The sequence below is a fragment of the Pelmatolapia mariae genome, linkage group LG6, assembly GCF_036321145.2.
Source record: "Pelmatolapia mariae isolate MD_Pm_ZW linkage group LG6, Pm_UMD_F_2, whole genome shotgun sequence".
NCBI classification, from domain to species: domain Eukaryota; kingdom Metazoa; phylum Chordata; class Actinopteri; order Cichliformes; family Cichlidae; genus Pelmatolapia; species Pelmatolapia mariae.
Genome location: NC_086232.1, coordinates 21,180,948 through 21,198,544, shown reverse-complemented (window position 1 = coordinate 21,198,544; position 17,597 = coordinate 21,180,948). Strand labels below are relative to the sequence as shown.

At 41.5% G+C, this 17,597-nt stretch overlaps 1 protein-coding gene across 1 annotated transcript in view; it reads right to left on the bottom strand.

Moving 5' to 3' along the window:
• Positions 1 to 7,749: 7,749 nt before the first annotated feature.
• ppa2 (inorganic pyrophosphatase 2) overlaps positions 7,750 to 17,597 on the bottom strand; it is an 82,357-nt gene continuing 72,509 nt past the window's right edge. The window contains exon 12 of the mRNA XM_063476165.1: positions 7,750 to 7,958. Coding sequence (XP_063332235.1) covers positions 7,861 to 7,958 — 98 coding nt within the window. The 3' untranslated portion in view covers positions 7,750 to 7,860. The remainder of the gene's footprint in view (positions 7,959 to 17,597) is intronic.

Genomic DNA, 17,597 nt, shown 5'->3' with positions numbered 1-17,597 from the left:
CCCTGAGTCTCAGTTAGTGAAAACTGTGTAACAGTATATTCAGTTATGAATAAAGTTTGAGCTTTATGGAAACTGAATGCCGTTTTCCTCTATAATACATTTTCATACAAATTCTGACACAAAATTCTTGAAAGCGTCTGGTTTTCTGGAGCTTTGTGCAACTGTGCCAACTACATATAAACTTTAACACCTCTTTGTTACAGCACACTTCTTCTCATACACGACAGTTACATGGCGTGTCTGCGATACTTACTCGTGCATCCTGCACCCACAGCACTGAACAAGTTCCTCATTTATTCTGCAGACTTTCTGTGTCAACAAAAGACAGGTAACGGGTCATGTGATGATGATTAATGCAACTCAAAGAGTGCTTTTATGCTTCAGGCCTACTCTTGTGCATGTTATATCTGACTATGCTGATTGGGTTTGAGCCAAAACACAGTTAACCTGTATCTCAACACTACTTTTTTACACACACAACTTTTACTAGCATATTTGACTGGTCAGCACCACACAAAATTGTACACTTAAAATACAGCATGATGCCTCTTTCTGAAAAAGAATGAGATTTTACATGAAGCTGGTTATAAGAAGAAAGTAACCGTGATCAATGCTACATGCTAGACATCTCACACTGAAATCTGAGTCTCCTGAATGAGTCCTTCATCTGATTCAAGCAAAGCTCCACTGGCTTTGTTTTTTTGTGGTGGTGCCACATAATTTTACAATGTCACAGGCTACCATCATCACCTATGTGCTTGCCATCATTTTATATATGTCTGTAAAGTCACAGTGGATAACAGTGGATTGAATCAACTTTTCAACTTGTCAGTGCTGTAGCTCTTTCAGCCTCAAAAAAAAAAGAAAAGAAAGTGAAGGGACAGGTTTAGGCTACTCTGTTGCAAGAAGGTCTTTGCATAAAGACTTTTTTTTTGCAGAAATATTAGATCTTTATTCCTTCTGCACACATTCTCAATTGTTTAAATTGCTAGCTTTGACTTAGATTTATTTCAAGATGCTTAATCTGGATTTAAATGACAAAAAGGTCAAAGTCAGTATGAAACCGTGACATTGGCCAGAACTGCACTACGACTGAAATGTATAATGAATGAAATAAAATGAAGACTATAGGCGAGTGATTAAAGCGATTAAATGTGGTGAGGTTTTTTTTTTGTCAGAAGGTAGCCACTAAGTTAGAACTCCTGTTACCAGTCCACAAATGATCATTTTCCTGTGTAGTTCACTCTCCTTATAAGGGCAATGTAATAATACAGCTACCTATTACATGTTTGATATAACCACAAAGAAGCTGGTTATAGGTATTGAGGAATAGCTCACTGGAACAGAGGAACGGCATGTCTAATCATTCATTTTACCCATTGAATTAGGGCATTATGCAAAAAAAAGAAAAAAATAGTCAAGAACACGGCATCATAATAACACGTTGTTGCTCTCCGCTCAGTGAAGTCCCCTGATGCAATTACTGAAGACTTTTTCTCTCACACTTTTTGGTACACGCTCTCAGTAATGACGAGATACCTTTTAACTTCTCAGCTAGAGTCATCATCAATAATGTATTCTCATCTGTTTAAAATTTAAAGTGCCACACATTAACGTCCTCCCGCACCTGCTCTTTCACGCTGTCCACCCTCTGCTGAGCCGCTGTTTTACCCCCATCCTCGTCTCCCTGTCTCTCTTTCTCTCGCTCTCCTCTCACTATAATAAAGACAATGACAACGACTTCTCTTTTACCGCCGAACTAGGGATGTTAAATCAAGCAGGGGCAGAGGAGGCGACAGACCACATAATGTAAGGGCATCGTCCGGACGCCTCCAATTACGCTTTGGCCTTAATTGGTGACAGTGGCATCGGCGATGAATTCTTTAACAGTCCTGTGCGGTTGTGCCTTTCCGCGCGCAGCGAAGACCTGAGGAGGACAGCTACTCACTGCAAATGGAAGCTGACAGAAAAGCCACATGGCACAACCAATCTTGGGGAAAAAGGGCATGACAATGACTAAAGGGGCCCGGGCTCTTAAGTAGCTGAGGGTAGATGCAGGAAAGATGTGTATAATTAAGCGGTCTGCGTTGTGGTTCAGATGGCAAAATCCCATTGTCTTGACAGGAGCTTACTGTTGCCCTTTAGGTGGAGATGCGCAGCAGCGTACGGTCTCATTTTTCCTTCCCTTTTTTTTCTTTCGCACCCCCCCTTAGACCTCTGCGACCAAATTAATCTGCAGTTTTAAAGCTTGAATAAATCCAGTAAGTTAGAGATCTGCAGATCTAAAGGCTGCGCGTCCCTCGGGCTTTTTCTTTCTATGCTTTTTTTTTTTTTTTTTTTCAAATTTCATTCCCTCCTTTCCTTTGCCCATGGAGATTGACTGGAAGCACTCGGTGTTATCTCCAGGGAGGCAAAGGTTGGTGGGAGGGGGGTGAAGGCCACAGATTTGTCCTTATCTATTCTGAGCACACCTAAAACAAATTAGACCTGGCTACCGTTGCTTATTTGGCTCCCGCACTCTCATTAAGGGGCTGAATCCAAGCTATTTTACTCAAGGTCCTGCTTCCTACCATTTCGGGCCTTGTCTTTTATCACAATAGTAAAGGTTTCCAGGCAGCCATGCCACCTTTTCATCTCACCCATTTCATGTAGTCGTATCAACACAGCACAAAGAACAGAAGGAGGGAGGGAGCGAGCGAGAGAGCGAGCGAGCGAACATCTCTGTACGCTGGGATGCTGTTTTCCTGCACATGACTTGATGCTGCCCTTTGACATTTGTTAATTGAAAGAGGAATCTGTTCAGCGGGACTTGGCTTTGTCCTTTCCTGCTTTTTTTTCTCCAGTGTTGTGTTGCTATTAAAATAGCAGCCTCTCAGGATGTTATTTCAAGTAGATTTCTTTGTCTTTACTATTTTATTAATGTAAAAAACAAAACCTACAGAAGCGCTCTTTAAGTAAAATTGTTCCTGCCGGTATACTTCCTGCTTCACAATAAGCTGAACTTCCATTTGGAATTAAAAGGAAGTTTCTGTTGAATTATATAATTGCAGAAGGCGTGGTAGGCATTAAATCACCGATTTACAGTCTTTAATAGTGAGAGTCATTGGGAAAAAACCATACATTATAAATGCAGCGTCAACAATTATGTAAAATTCAACAGCTGAATTTGTAGCATAGCTAGAATATCTCGCAGGAACTGGTCAGGATGGTCATGATTTAGCCTGGATTGCTTCACCGTCTAGAGGCATGCTATGTATAATAAAATCTATGACAACTGAACTGATAAATTATAAAGTGTAAGGACAGAGTCCAAAGATTTCTCAGAAAAATAAATGTTTTAAAGCTTTTCTGAGACACATTCAGTTCACACGCAGAATTGTTTATGAACATCCACATGATCTTGAACAGAAGCACCAACGATTCCCAATAAACTGAATGTATTTAGATCTTTGAACCACTTGTTGTACGCCACCTTAGAGATAATATTTCTCAAACATGGGCTCAGTGTTCTGATATAAACCTGAAGGGTTAAAATAAATGGAAAGCAAACAGAAAACACCAAAATATACACAACATATGAACAAACATAATATTCTAGTAGTAAGTAATATAAGACGTAATTTTGGCCTTTTTTGGCCTTTATTTGACATCCAGGCCTCTGCAGCACCTTTGGTTTGGGTTGACAGTCTAAGCAGGTGAGTTATAGCAGCATCCTGGTAACATAATGGTAATTTTGAGACTCTGAACTATTAGCAGAAAGATGAGGCTATATTCACTACAAGGCCAAACGCTGTATTGGGGGGGGGGGGGGGGGGGGGGGAGTAAACATAACTACGAACAGTGAAATTGATACATACATATACATTTTTACGTACTTTAATTGTTTTGTTCGGTGCAGCACAGTTTGTACTGTATCTTCACTGACAAACATTAAGAAATTTAAAATAAGACTATGCAGAAATAAGAGCTGGAGTGAGGCAGACAGGTGAGGTAAACAGAGGTGAAGATGCGGCTTACCCTCATACAAGTATAGCATTTGAAAGTTAATGAAGGACCTCTGAGCCATCTGAGCTAAAGCTATGCAAAGGTAACTGCTCAGGAAATGTTAGGTTAGATGAGATTCCTCTGCCAGACTAATCCATCCTGGAGCCTGAGAGCAGCACAGAGACGGAGCAGACAGAGAGCAGAATCTGCTGCAGAACAGCACAGCGGTGACAGAGGGCAATTCTCTAGGGCCTTGCATTAGCGCGCTAAATTAAAGGGGGTATTAGATTAAATTGGCTCTCCGATTTCAGGGGTGTGAGTAAAATTCTGATTTGCATTTCCACCGCTGCTTAAGATATAATTAGTTCAGGGTGATTCCCATGTGGAAAACACTGACAGCCAAATCTAACTGGCTGCCAGTAGCTTATCGTCTCGTCCAAGGCAAAAGGTAGACTTGGCTCATGTTCAGTGTGTGCGTTTGTGACTGCGTAGTTAGATGCTAGATTGTGTGTGCATGTGTGTTTGCGTACATCTTGTGTGTGCGAGAGAAAAAGAGGAAGAAGAAGAAAAGGTGACACGCAGAGTGCAACTACGTGTTACAACATGTGATGCTGCACATATTGCGTGCACCATTTGACTCTTCACACTTCTTAATAAAATCCCAACGAACCCCGAGCGTCGTCAACAAGGCGAAAAGAGACCCACTCAGCGCCAACGTACATAAAACTGCACAACTTCACACCTCTGAGATGCCTTTAAATGCGAGCCCATTTACACTGCAGAAGGCGCACCTGTAATTACGGTTGCAGAGTCAAAAATAACAATTAGCGCTGGAGAAGTCCACACTAGGAATTACTGAACTAAGAGAAAAAGCTTTTAAATCCAAGTTAGGATTTGTTTGGGGGGCTTCACACCCTCGGTAATTCTAACCTTCTTTGCAAATGGATGTTTTCCAAAAAGTGATGCTACCCATGGATTATGAGCTCGGGCCCAGCTTCCTGGACACCTGTTTGGAACACCTGTTAGTACATCATCTATAGAGTCAGCATCCGATGAGCTTCAGACTGACACCTCGGCAATATCCACATCCAGCTCATACTCAATAACCTCCTTAATGGCCCATTTAATTAAACTCTTAAACCTTAATTTTTTTGCCCCTTAATAGCAGAGTCTTGCACACTGTCTGACAAGTCATGCGTGCAGTATGATCCCACTACTGTTTTCTAAATCTAAGCTTCAGCATGTTTTAAGAGAAACATCCAAACCTGACACGTTTGATTCTGCATGACGCCACCAAACATTTAAAAATATTTAAAATGCAAGCCTCCAAAGTCTCTTTGCTAAACAGTCGCTTTTTATATTTGTAATGTCTGTCCTTTAAAATCATTGTCTTTATCCCCACTGTGACAATATTTCTACTTCTCTGAGAGCAAACCATCTCAGTTCATAGACACCCACTATTGTTATGGATGTATTTATTTATTTATTGAAATCTTGATTTCTCTTCCAAAAAGGTTGAAATCATCCCACTTCACTGAGAGATTCATTCACCCTGTTTTCTAAAAGAAAACGGTGAGAAAGGGTGAATGCACAAACATGCACTTCATATACATGCCATGCAATAAATTTATAACTTCTGAAATGATGCAGAATTTAAACAATAAACTTTGATGGTGTGCCTTCAGAGCTTGCGTGTAACAGCTGATCAGTTTAAGGGATTAAGTTGAGTAAAACAGACATGCAGATTACTGCGTCGTTGACCAAGAAGCAAAGCTTTGGAGGTTCTGGACTGGAGAAATTGATTACAAGGTGCTAATGCTGCCAGGCTGTGACTGAATTGATGGAAAATCTCCATGTGGCAAACAAAAGTGACATTTATGATAAGAATCATATGACTAAATAATAAAACGTTACATCACAGACTTGGGCATTGGTGGAGTCAACATTGTATTACTGAACACGTGTGAGAACCAAACAAGAATCAGACAAATTGATGTCTTGACTTGACTTCAGATTTAGCAAAGCATACATCCATACATGGTGTTTTTCCTCAAAGATTAGGTAATATTTCAGAATTAACCTTGTTATCCTCCCTGTGTAATCTCCTGATTAGAGAACAAATTATCTGGCACTCGGGCTGCATTTGGTGGAAACTCATCCATACAGGCGCATGTTAAGTCAGAACCTCAGGATAATCAGAACCATATCTGCAACTCAACATTCGTATTCTGCCTTTGCCCCTGATAATCAAATGTCAGCTGGTAAATAGATCAATTAAAACAAATCTTTAAAAACAATTCAGCCCTGTGTCCTAATGAAGCCTCTTGCTAGCTCTCAGTTAAGCCGATTCCTAATATGTTTTTCCCTTTCCTAAGTGGACCAGATTATTATTATTTTTTTATGCATCATGCCCCAGACTGATGCATAATTGCCCATAATGGCGTAAATATAATGTAAAATGACTTTATCTCCATCCCACTGTGATATGCACAATCAATTCATACAGGATAAGTGTGAAGGGATCAGTCTGGGTGCTTTATTCCCCTCCCCAAATAAAACTTGGGGGATGTTTTGAGAAACGCCATCAGCAGCTCTGCCATCACTCTCGCCATCTCTTGGTGGTCGGAGGCTGAGGCTTTGTGGGATATTGATTCTCCCCATCCAGAGACGGTTTCCATAATTGGTTAAAATGACCGGGTGCAGAGAGAGATGGCTCTCTGCTGAAAACCATTTCCCAGCCCTGCTTGGAGCTGAGCCAAGCTCGGGGTTGTTCGGATGCGTTCCAGCCCCAGCCTGACTGGCAGCAATTAGGGGTGTCTGAGCCAAGCTCAGCTTGCGCTCCGCACAAACACCCCTAATTACTGCCAATTAGGCTAGGCGGGTAGGCAGATTTGAGAAACCGGGGGGATGTTCAGGCATGGGTGGGCATGGAAACAATTTTCAAGGGCTTAGAACGTGACTGGATGAAAAGGTTAATGCTTTGGAGTGCAAGGGGATAATAACAAAAGAAGGGGAAGCAGAGCCCCGGTTCTCACCTCCAGCGATGAGCCTGGCTTCTTTTTCAGCTCCTCACATTTCCTAAATTTGCAGATCTGGTGGCCCGTTTTGCGGTTCCGACAACTGCTGCAGACACCACAGTTGATTAGCCGCCTGCAGGGTGCACAGACCCCACACCTTTTCCTTTTCTTCTTTGCTGGGTTTCCACTGGATGCTGAGGAATTATTCTGTGGGCAGTCTGCCAGATTGGCAATTTGAAACGCACTGTCTGTAACGGCTGCTGAGGCTGCGGGGGAGTGAAGGGCTGTCATGACGATGACCCCGGGAGGTAATGAGATGCCCCCTAAAGCCGGAATAGCGGAAAAAGTTCCAACGCGTTCTGGGAGATTCATTATCTCTGCTTCAGCAGCGCCGCATTTCAGCTTGTTCATGCATTCTCCTGCTAAAGGTCTGCAGTGTTCGGGGGATAAGGTAGAGAGGAAATTATTATTTGCCATTTGCAGCGTCTCTGGCGGCACGCCAGGCTTCCCCGGCCTCTGGGAGTCATTTCTATGCATGCTGGTCCTATTAGGGTTTATTGCCGCTGATTTCCTTCCCCAGAGCATGGCGTTATCACAGTTCCAAGGGGACATACCAATTCTAGCACTGGGAAAAATGGGCGTTGTGATGCGGGCAATCTTAGCAGTCTGTGGAAATGCCCCATTGGTTTTATAAAAGTTTGCAAAAGACCTGTACCTTTCCATTTCTGCATTATAATCCAAAAGCTGGCTTAATCCACCATCCTGAAGATTATCCTTTTGTAGCAGAGACACATCTGCATTCTGTCCATTTTCAATGCAAAGTGCATTGTTTATGTTAGACATGGCTGAGGAACGGTAGTCAGTGTTTAGGAGAAGAGAGTGAGGTTACAGCGGCCTTCGTCAAAGTGAAGCTGGTTACGAACAACGAGTTACCATCCTGGTTTGTCTCCTCCAGAGCTAAAAAGAAAAAGAAAACAAAACAAATGAGAAGAAAACAACAATTACACACGAAAGAGACAAATACTTTCATCCTGATCACTTTCCACTTCTCAATTTCAACTTTTCTCTGAAAAAGAGAGGCTGATATTGTGAAGAATCCTCTGGCACAGTGTTTATGCTCTTACAGTATAATCACAAAAAGTCATCAAGTGACAATAACGTGATGGCTGTGACAGACCAACATGTCATTATTATTATTGAGAGAAAAAAATTGCATGTTTATTTTAAAAAATTCTCTTGCCAGGGTCTTCTTACATATTTTCAAGAAAACTCAATCTGCTACTTCACAGAATAAACACAAACATCTGGATATGCAGCAGTGCATTTAATAAAAATGTGAAAATTTAAATATTCTATCCAAAATCATATTATTTTGGAAAAGTTAGAAGATGTGAAGACATGCACAAAAATTGCATTCCTGCAGGAGGTTCTTAAAAATAATCTGGCTTGGATGTGAGGATTTACAGAGTTAAACATTTTCAAATCTCTTGATTTTCGCCTGTAGTAACCATAATTGCAAAGCTGGCCCATCCCTGTAAACAAGACTCTGACCAGCCTGAGCAGCAAGTGGTATTCATTCATGGCCAGCTCTATTACATTTACTCTGTGACAGCGCTCAGTGATAGCCACTGGTGAATTTCCAACCAGATCATGGACCAGACCAACTACAGTGTCAGCTGCCTCAGGACTGGACGCATGCATGTGTGTGTCCATGTGTGTGTGTGTTTGTGGGGGGTGGGGGTGCTCCATTTCCTCTCTCACTCTCTCTCTCCCCCAGTCTGTCTGGATTTGGTTTCCACAGATAAAAGCCCATTAGACACATCTCCCCTACTTCCATTACCTTTTTCTGGGCTTTCTCTCTTAATTGCCAAAGCTGATCCATTGCTAGAACACTAAAGCATTTCAAATCACTTCCATGGTGCTACCCAGCAGCTGTCTTGAAAAGAATGAATTATAAATATGCACACACAGAACAAGAGGTATCACACTGGGTGGCATTATCAAAGTCCTCAATATGCTAAAGTGTATCCACCAGTAAACATGCCCAAAGAGTCAAGCATTTGTCCCGTTAACCTGAGACCAGATTATCAGGAGAATAAAATCTAAATAGTGCTTCATAGGGTTTATATACATATTTTTTTTTCTCTCTTTCCAGCAATTCTTGAGGTCTCAGTACACTTTACACTTTTAATTTTCACGGAGCAAATGTGAGAAGACGAGTTTTATCCACCATAGTCTCCAGATCTGGAAGTTCAATGTCAGCGTGGCATCTGAAACAACCAGCCACCCGTAAACAAAACCTCCTTGGCTTAATGATCAGCCCTCCTCAGGGTCATTATTACTTAATCAATTCACCCCTGGAGCGAAATACGCAGCCCAAAGGCAATCAAGTCACGGACATTGATTTTCAGCCTGTAAACAAAGTTTAGAGAGACAGAAATGTTCAATACTCGAAGCTGGAGAGACAGAGAGAGAAAGAGGGGGGAGAGGAGAAAGATAACCAGAGAAAGGTGGAGAGTGCGAAAGGGAGACCGAAGAAAGAAAAGTAAAAAAATAAATAAAATAAAAAACACGTCCGGTGATCAGCAGCTGTACCTCTGCTGTGCTGCACAATGATGCCATTAATTACACCCAGCCTGGTCTGAGCTAGACATCCAGATCAAAGGTCATGCATAGATAATCCAGAGAGGGGAGTGCGGTGCAACAGTGCGAATAAAAGCCCCATAAAAATAATCTGACACTGGCCGGATCACTTGGCAGCCACACGGACACAAATCGGGACAGCAAAACGGGAGGGTAAAACACATGCAACCGGACGCCAAAATAAGGATGGACAAACACTCGGAGCGAGAGGGAAAGCTTGAGAGAGAGAGAGCGAGAGAGAGAGAAGAAGGGAGAGAGGGAGAGAGCATCACCTACCAGGTTCCTGTTGAGAAGAGCTCCCAAGATGCTACCAGTCGGAGACCGTGTAACGGCACATCACTGCGAAGGGATACGCGGGGGGGAAATAATGCAAAGACGCGAGAAGACGCACAGACATAGGCTGCCGGAGGAGAACAGGGAGACTGTGTGTGTGTGTGTGTATGTGTATGTGTGTGTGTGTGCTGAGAACGCTCAAAACAAAAGGATCATTTTTATCGACTTTCTGGACACGCTAGGGGGGGAAAAAAGGTTGAAAAGTGCATAAATAAGCCAAAAGGTGTCGGACGAAAAAGAGAGAGAAGGGGGAAGCGGAAATCGCAGAGGTGGTTAGGTGTTTCCTCTCCTCTTGATCCGGAGGCTGTATTGTGTGTGTCTGCTTGGTCTCAGTTCAGCCCGTGTCTCCTGTCGCTGTGTGTGGCTGATTGGTGCTGAGGTGAGGAAGCAGGGATGTGGACACCTACTGATCATTGGCTGGAAATTACTATAGAAACACTCGGGAGGTGGGAGGGATGGATGGCTCAGGGCGCCCTACAGGGAGAAAATATCTACGGCAAATATCTGCGTCTTCAACCCTTGTGGTGTCCTCTTTCACCCCTTTATTTTGACAAAAATATTTTTAATATACTTCTTTAATAATGACACATTTAGAGGAGGGGGGGGGGGGATTGTGTTACGTGTCTTTTAATAAGGGTTGGGGTAACTTGTCAAATTAATTTGAATGGAGCTGAGCTGTGATTAAGATAAAATGCCTCCACCGGCTTGCCTCCCCCAACCCTCCCCCCGTCCATCGACAGCCATAATTACCAAGACCTCCAGGATTCATCACATTGTAAGTCCTGCCTGCTCACCACCCATGCCTACACACTTCCCATTGACAACAGGAGCTTGCCTGGCACATTTTACACCATGAGTCCCAGTGTGTGGCAGTCCTGTCCGATCATATTGATGCTTGCTTTATGATGGGACCTTCACCTTTGTAACCCCATTCTTGGTTTTAAGTTACTTTGCATTATAGAGAAAAAACAAATAAAATACACAATTTTTGTCTTTACTGTTTCAATAAATAAGAAGGTGAATAAGATACAAACTTATCACAAAAAATTAGGAAATTTGTGTTTGGTTGATTTTTTGTAAGGAAAATGCATTTGTGGGTTGCACTCATGACAAACTTGCCAGATCATCTCTGCCAGTACTAAACAGCTTATTTTGCTATCGACTCTTGTTTGGTTTATTGGATTGGATGATTGAAGTCTGAAGAAACAGAAGCATATTAGGAATTTAACAATTTATTCATTTAACAAGCAGGAGCCTCAGCAGCATGTGGAAGAACCGTACACAGCCACAACAGCCTGGCTCCTCCTCTCCATGCTGGTCACCAGCTTGGTCACACACTGCTGTTGGATGGCATCACATTCACCAGCATTTGTAGCAAAAATTAGCCAGTGTGGGTTTTTTTGGTAAATTGTGCTCGAACTGCACACCCAGGCTGATCCAACAAGGCGTCACTGGGGTTGAGTTCAGGAATGCAGGCAGTCACCTGTCCTCTCTACTCCCAAACTTGAGGTAGTCTCTGGACTCATCGCTTAACATAATGTTCCTCCACATGTTCAGGTTCCAGCGGACATGTTGCCAACACCAGAGCAAATAGGTCTGACGATAAAGGGCATTCATGGCAGGGCTCCTGGCAAGTATTTCATGGTGCAACCGACATACCCCTTAAATGCTCAACTCGAAAATGCATTTTCGGGTTGAGTACGTCATTTAAGGGGAAATAAACAGGTTTACCAACAGTATAATATCAAAGTCAACTTTATTGTCAAAAACAATATGTAGAGATCATACACAGGAATTTGAAATTGCAGTGCTCATAAATAAAAATTTTTATATACAATCTTATGTATACATTATTTATTACCAAGAAGCTTTGTTACAACAAAGAAATAATCTACTGAACACACATTTCCTTAGTTTTTCAGCTAAGTTTATTTTATTCAGGTCCTCAAAATCATTACAATCACAGTGCTACTTATAAGTCATTAACAAATACTCAGTATAGAATATGGCAATCATAACAATAAATCTGAGTTAACAAGTTGTGGAAAATCAGGCTGACAAACTGGTTCTAGATGCTTGATGATGATGATATCTTCAAGCATCTAGATAAGACTCTAAGAAGGCACCAATTCTTCAGCTCCAATTATAAATATGTCATTAATAAAAGGTCTTAATATATTACGCTGTCAATAAGTAAGTGCATATTCATTTAAAAGTTGCTTCATTTGCCTTTCATCTTTAGTAAATTAAGTTTTAACTATTAATACTTAGTTATCACTTGCAAGACCATAATAGTGCATTGCGCTCATTTAATTCATAATAGGGCCAAAATCTTATCATTTTTCATGTTCTCTTAAGTTGCACGACATTTCCTGAATTAATTATCAGAAATTCCCAGAGACTGATGTGACAGCATCTATTTCTTGTTTTGTTTCACTAAAGATCCCGAACCCCAAATATATTCAATTCACAGTCATTAGAAAAAACAAAACAACAAATGTTGATACTTGAGACAAAAATGGAAAAACAAACCACCAACTTTCTTGTGTTTTTGTTGATACGATTCATTATCTGAGCTGATTTTCTGTCAATCGGTAAGACGATCAATCATTTCAACTCCATTGCAAAATGGCATTATGTCGCAGAGGAATACACAGTCCCTGCGTCGCTTCTACTTTTAAAGCACGCTTATGTGTGAGTAAACACAGTGACAGCTGCACTGACACATTTCTAAGCCATAATCTTCCAGGTGAGCTGTGCGGCGCAGGCCTATGGGCTGCTAAAGGCGACGCTTTGATGACTGTATTTAGAGGTGGCAATAGAGAGGACGAGGAAGAAGCGAAAACTTCTGTGATAAGGGTTGTACAATTTTATGTAAACATCTTTTAAACTTTGTTCAGAAATGATATTTGGATTATAAAAGTCATTTCTTCAAATTCAAACATAATTCTTTAAGAGTATTCCAACATTTTAAAGTACTAATCAGGAAAAAGGTAAAGATGAGTGTTTTACTGTAGTTTAATGGGAAAATGCAGTGAATATGCAACACAAACTATAACGATAAACGCACCTCACCTCAAATTTCCTGATGTAGCTCCATGATGTAACAACTGATTTGGGTGTAAGTCTTTCCTTTGTTTTTGTTTTGTACCTGACAAACCTCTCTGTCTACAAGAAACCCTTTGTGCCTAAAAAAGGTCTGACCTGACAAACCTTCACCTTCACCTTTAACCCTTCACCTCTGTGAAGTCATTGCTTGTCAGTCATAATGGGCACAATGATTTGTTTGGAATAACTCAGGATGTGCACCAGAGCTTTCCCGACACACTTAGAGGAGGAAAACAGCCTTGGCATGACGTGCACAGTTATGAGAGCTGTAATATTAAAATCCTATTGTGACATCATCATTTTAAGGGGGATGTTATGCCACAAGCTATACAGTCATGCACCGATGGAGTCACTCAGCGCTGGTGGTGTGGGGGAAAGGAGCAATGCTGAAGACCTGAAGGATTAATCTGACATAGAACCGTATATACTACCTATGAACTTGGCATCATGTGTGTGAAAAACTGGAGGTAAAAGTGACAGAGGAGGGATGAATCGATCTTACACTGAAATAACAGCTGACAGCAGCAGAGAGACCATTTAAAAAAATCTGAGAGCTCTAAAATTACTGGCTCCCAGTCAGAGGTTAAGGCAAAATTTGATTGGTTTAACTGAGGAAAGTGCACTCTCAGTCAGCTGATGTGATGAGTTAGGAGAAAGAAGACAGAGAATGTAAATAAGGAGCATAAGCAAGAGATTGTCTTCCTCAGAGCACTGTATTAAACTTAATATGTCCCAGCAGTGAGTAGAACCAGTGGTGCATGGGCATGTTTAGGAAAATTGGTAGGTGTATCAACAAAAGTGTTGATATGTGTGGTTAAGTGTGCGTGTATATGTGATTAGGAAGTCAGTGATTGGTTTGTTTGGGTCTGGAGTAGTGAAGTTTAGTATCAACAGTCTCACACTCAACTGTCATCTTTAAGCTGAGGCTACTTTTATACGGGGATCAAAATCCTCCAATATGTTCACTCTTTTCCATCTCTAAATAGAAAAAAAAATATTTGACCACTACGTTTGCTCTGTCAGTTATTATTGCACGACAAATTAATAAACTCAGATGTTTCATATACACAATCAGGTATAACATTACGCCCACTGACAGGTGAAGTCAAGGATTTGAGTTGTCAAGGGTCAAATTGTGATGCTGGATGACTCTCTCCAGAACTGGAGATCTTGTTACATGTTCCTGGTCTGCAGTGATCAGTATTTAGCAGAAGTGATCCAAGGAAGGAACACTGGCAAACCAGTGACAGGGTCATGGACAACCAAGACTCACTGACGCACATGGAGAGCGAAGCTGGCCTGTATGGTCCGATCCAACAGACGATGCAGCAGTTAGCATCAAGATAATGAACCCTGGCACGAAGCAAAAAATGATTTAGAAATGGTTTGAGGAGCACAACAACAAGTTCCAGGTGTTGACTTGGCCTCCAATTTTTCCAAATCTCAATCCAATCAGGCATCTGTTGGTTGATCTTGTTACAGATACCACAGCACACCTTCGGGGGTCTAGTGGAGTCCATGCCTCAATGGGTCTGGAAAAATAGGAACCAGCACAACGCTAGGCAGGTGGCCATGATGTTATGTTATGTAAATGTTGTGCAGCATGTAAAGGCTTTGCAGTCATGAAATGAAATCCAAGGAAATGAATGCTTCAGAGTTCTTCACAGACAGATCATCATGAATCCGTGTAAATGCTCAAATACACTCTGCATGTAACATTAGTTTTAAACTTAGGTAAATGAAGAAAACACAAAAATCTTTAAAAATGATTACTTCAAATTCAAACTGGAGACATAACACACACAACAAAAATCACACCAGCTGTTATGTTTCTTTTCCCACTTTGCTTACTTATAGATCGCTACCATTGAAGGTCTGCCTGGCTTTGTGTAGCCCTGCGATAGATACAACCGAAAAAATTAAAGAAATAAAAGATCTCCACAGCCTCCTTCATATTCATCGTAATGTGTGTTTTATGCAATTTCTATAAATCGTTTTTCTTTTTCTTGTTTTGATCACTGTAGCGCGGTGTCCTTTTCACACCGCCCTGTACCACATGCTGTTTTGAGACTACAAAATGCATTTTACAGTTGGGTTTTTTTTTTTGCAAAGGATAAATCCTGAATAAATTTGTCTTGACATTTGCCTAAAATAATGATCAATCAGAGCTTTTGTTCTTAGACATGAGACTTGATTGACAGTTACTTAAAAAAAAAGAAGAAGAAGAAGAAGAAGAAGAACCTCTCTTGAAGTGAGATCGGTATCAGAAACTGTGCATCTGTGTGTGGAAGCTCCTCTCTCTGAAAATCATTTCATCTTCCTGGCGATAATAGCCCCCAAGGGAAATCTGCCTAGGTGGTCTTAACCTCTCAGTCTGCAGAGCCACGGCAGTGTATGGGTCTCTAGCAGTGGGAGGCATGAACCTTCGTGGCAGGCCTTTGTTCCTATCTGTGTGCTGCTGGCGTTGCTTCCCATGCATCTGCTCCTCCCCCTGTTTCCTTGAGCTTTCCACTGAACTCAGAGGAGTAATTAATAACCATGACCCCCTGATTTAAATGTAGCCTGCATTTGGTCGATGGGAACAGAATCACGGAGGAGTGAAGTTGTAAGACATGGGTGTTTGAGGATTGATGGTGTGTATCCATTGATTCATCCGTTTCAATGTGATCCGAGCTCCGTGCTCACATCTGTGAGGGGGAAAAAAAGGCAGTGATCATACAGGAACCCCGTTCATATTCATCCTCCTTTTCTTGCCTCGCGAGATTAGGAAAAAATGATGCAAACAAAACATATTTCACAAGAAAGGAAAAATATTAAGCTTTGGTGGACATGGAATGATCCACATAATGATAGGAAGCGAGTAACTGCGTCATACCTGAGCTTGTTAATTCAGACACGCTCTATACTTCTGTCTTGCTTTAGATGGTTCGAAACGCTTTCAGGGTGTAATGATATTTGTGTGCAAGTGAGGAAAAACCACAGCAGAGCCACAACTGTTTCTCAGATGAAATAAAATATCTGACCAGAAAGAGGGAGGAGCTTGACTGTAACTTCTGGAGGTGTTTCTGATGGGCTCCCACAGACTGTTAAGGTAAACAGCATTCCTTTGAGGCCTTCAAAGCATGTAGATGCAGACACAGATGGAAAGAGAGTGAAGAGAGACTAAGAGAAAAAGAGGGCTAGAGCAACTTGGGAAAATAAACAGTGTGAGATTATGGGTTTGGCAGTGATGCACCAGAGTGTAGCAGCAACCTTGGCAGCATTTATTCAGAAAGCAGCCTCACTTCCTCCTGCAGTCTTTAATATATGATGCCCTCACCTTTTGCACATTAGCCTTCTGCTGTGATTTAACTGTTTTACGCTGCTTCCTTGGGTTGCATTTGAGCGATTCCACCTCCCGTTGCAATTACCTGCTAATTGGAGTGTATAGAGCGCCCTTCATTGTGCTGAAAAGAAACTCCCAGCACACGGTCTACTACAGGTGACATCATCTACACACAATCACTCCCACACAAAACGCAGCTTAGACCTGAGGATAGAAATATCTTCATGTAGCCTACATGAATGAAAATTTGGGGTCAACGCTGTAGATCTTTAGAGCTAGAGCTTAGAACTTTCTTAAAAATGGCAGGAACCACAGGAACACAACTTGCAGAAGACTTTACCAATAGTTATGAGCGTAAAGTGCTACCACACGTAGTTCATCACATGCAGCTGCATATGAGACTGCATAGCTACAGACCAGTGCCAGTGTTAACCCACTCCAACCAGCCCGTTCTCATTCCCAGGGTGTCAATTACTGCAGCTTTGTCAAAGCTTCTGGCATCTCCAAATTAAGCACAAGCTGTCCTTTGGCATCGGTGCCATGATGCACTGGGGGTTTTTTTGGCGACAGTGAGATGGGTCTCTCATTCCCAACTTGTCAAATATGGAAGTTTATAGAGGATCCCTTGGAACCACATTTTAAACCCAAGGGTAAGTGTCATTTTTCAAATTGCAGGCTTAATGCTGTGAATTAGCGTTTTTTTGTTTTTTACCCAAAACATATTTTCCTAAAACTAACAAAGTAGCTTTTAGAGTTTGAACCAGGTCAGCAAGTAGAATAAAGAGTAAAAAACAAATAAGCAAACAAATAAGCAAGTAAAAACCAAGTTCAAAACACAAAACTTCCAAATAGGGTGTGAAATACTGTTTCTTGGCTTTAGAACATTTATGACAAGTTCCTATTTGTGACAGCGCCGCCTCACTTTATGCGGCAAGTAGCATCATGCTGTCCCAGATACCACAGGAAACTTTCATAGATTTTCAGAGGTGGAGATAGGAAAACAACTGGTTTTGAGGCAGTCTAATGTACTGCTTTGGCTCTTTGATGTTGCTTTGAGGAAACAGCGAAATAGTTTTGAAAAAAATACAAATATTTTCTCTTTTTTTTAAACTTTGCTTAGCATTTGCTTATTTGGTCTTCCCTGGGGTGGCGCTGTCACTTGGTGTTCGCTCTCTCTGCGGTAGAGT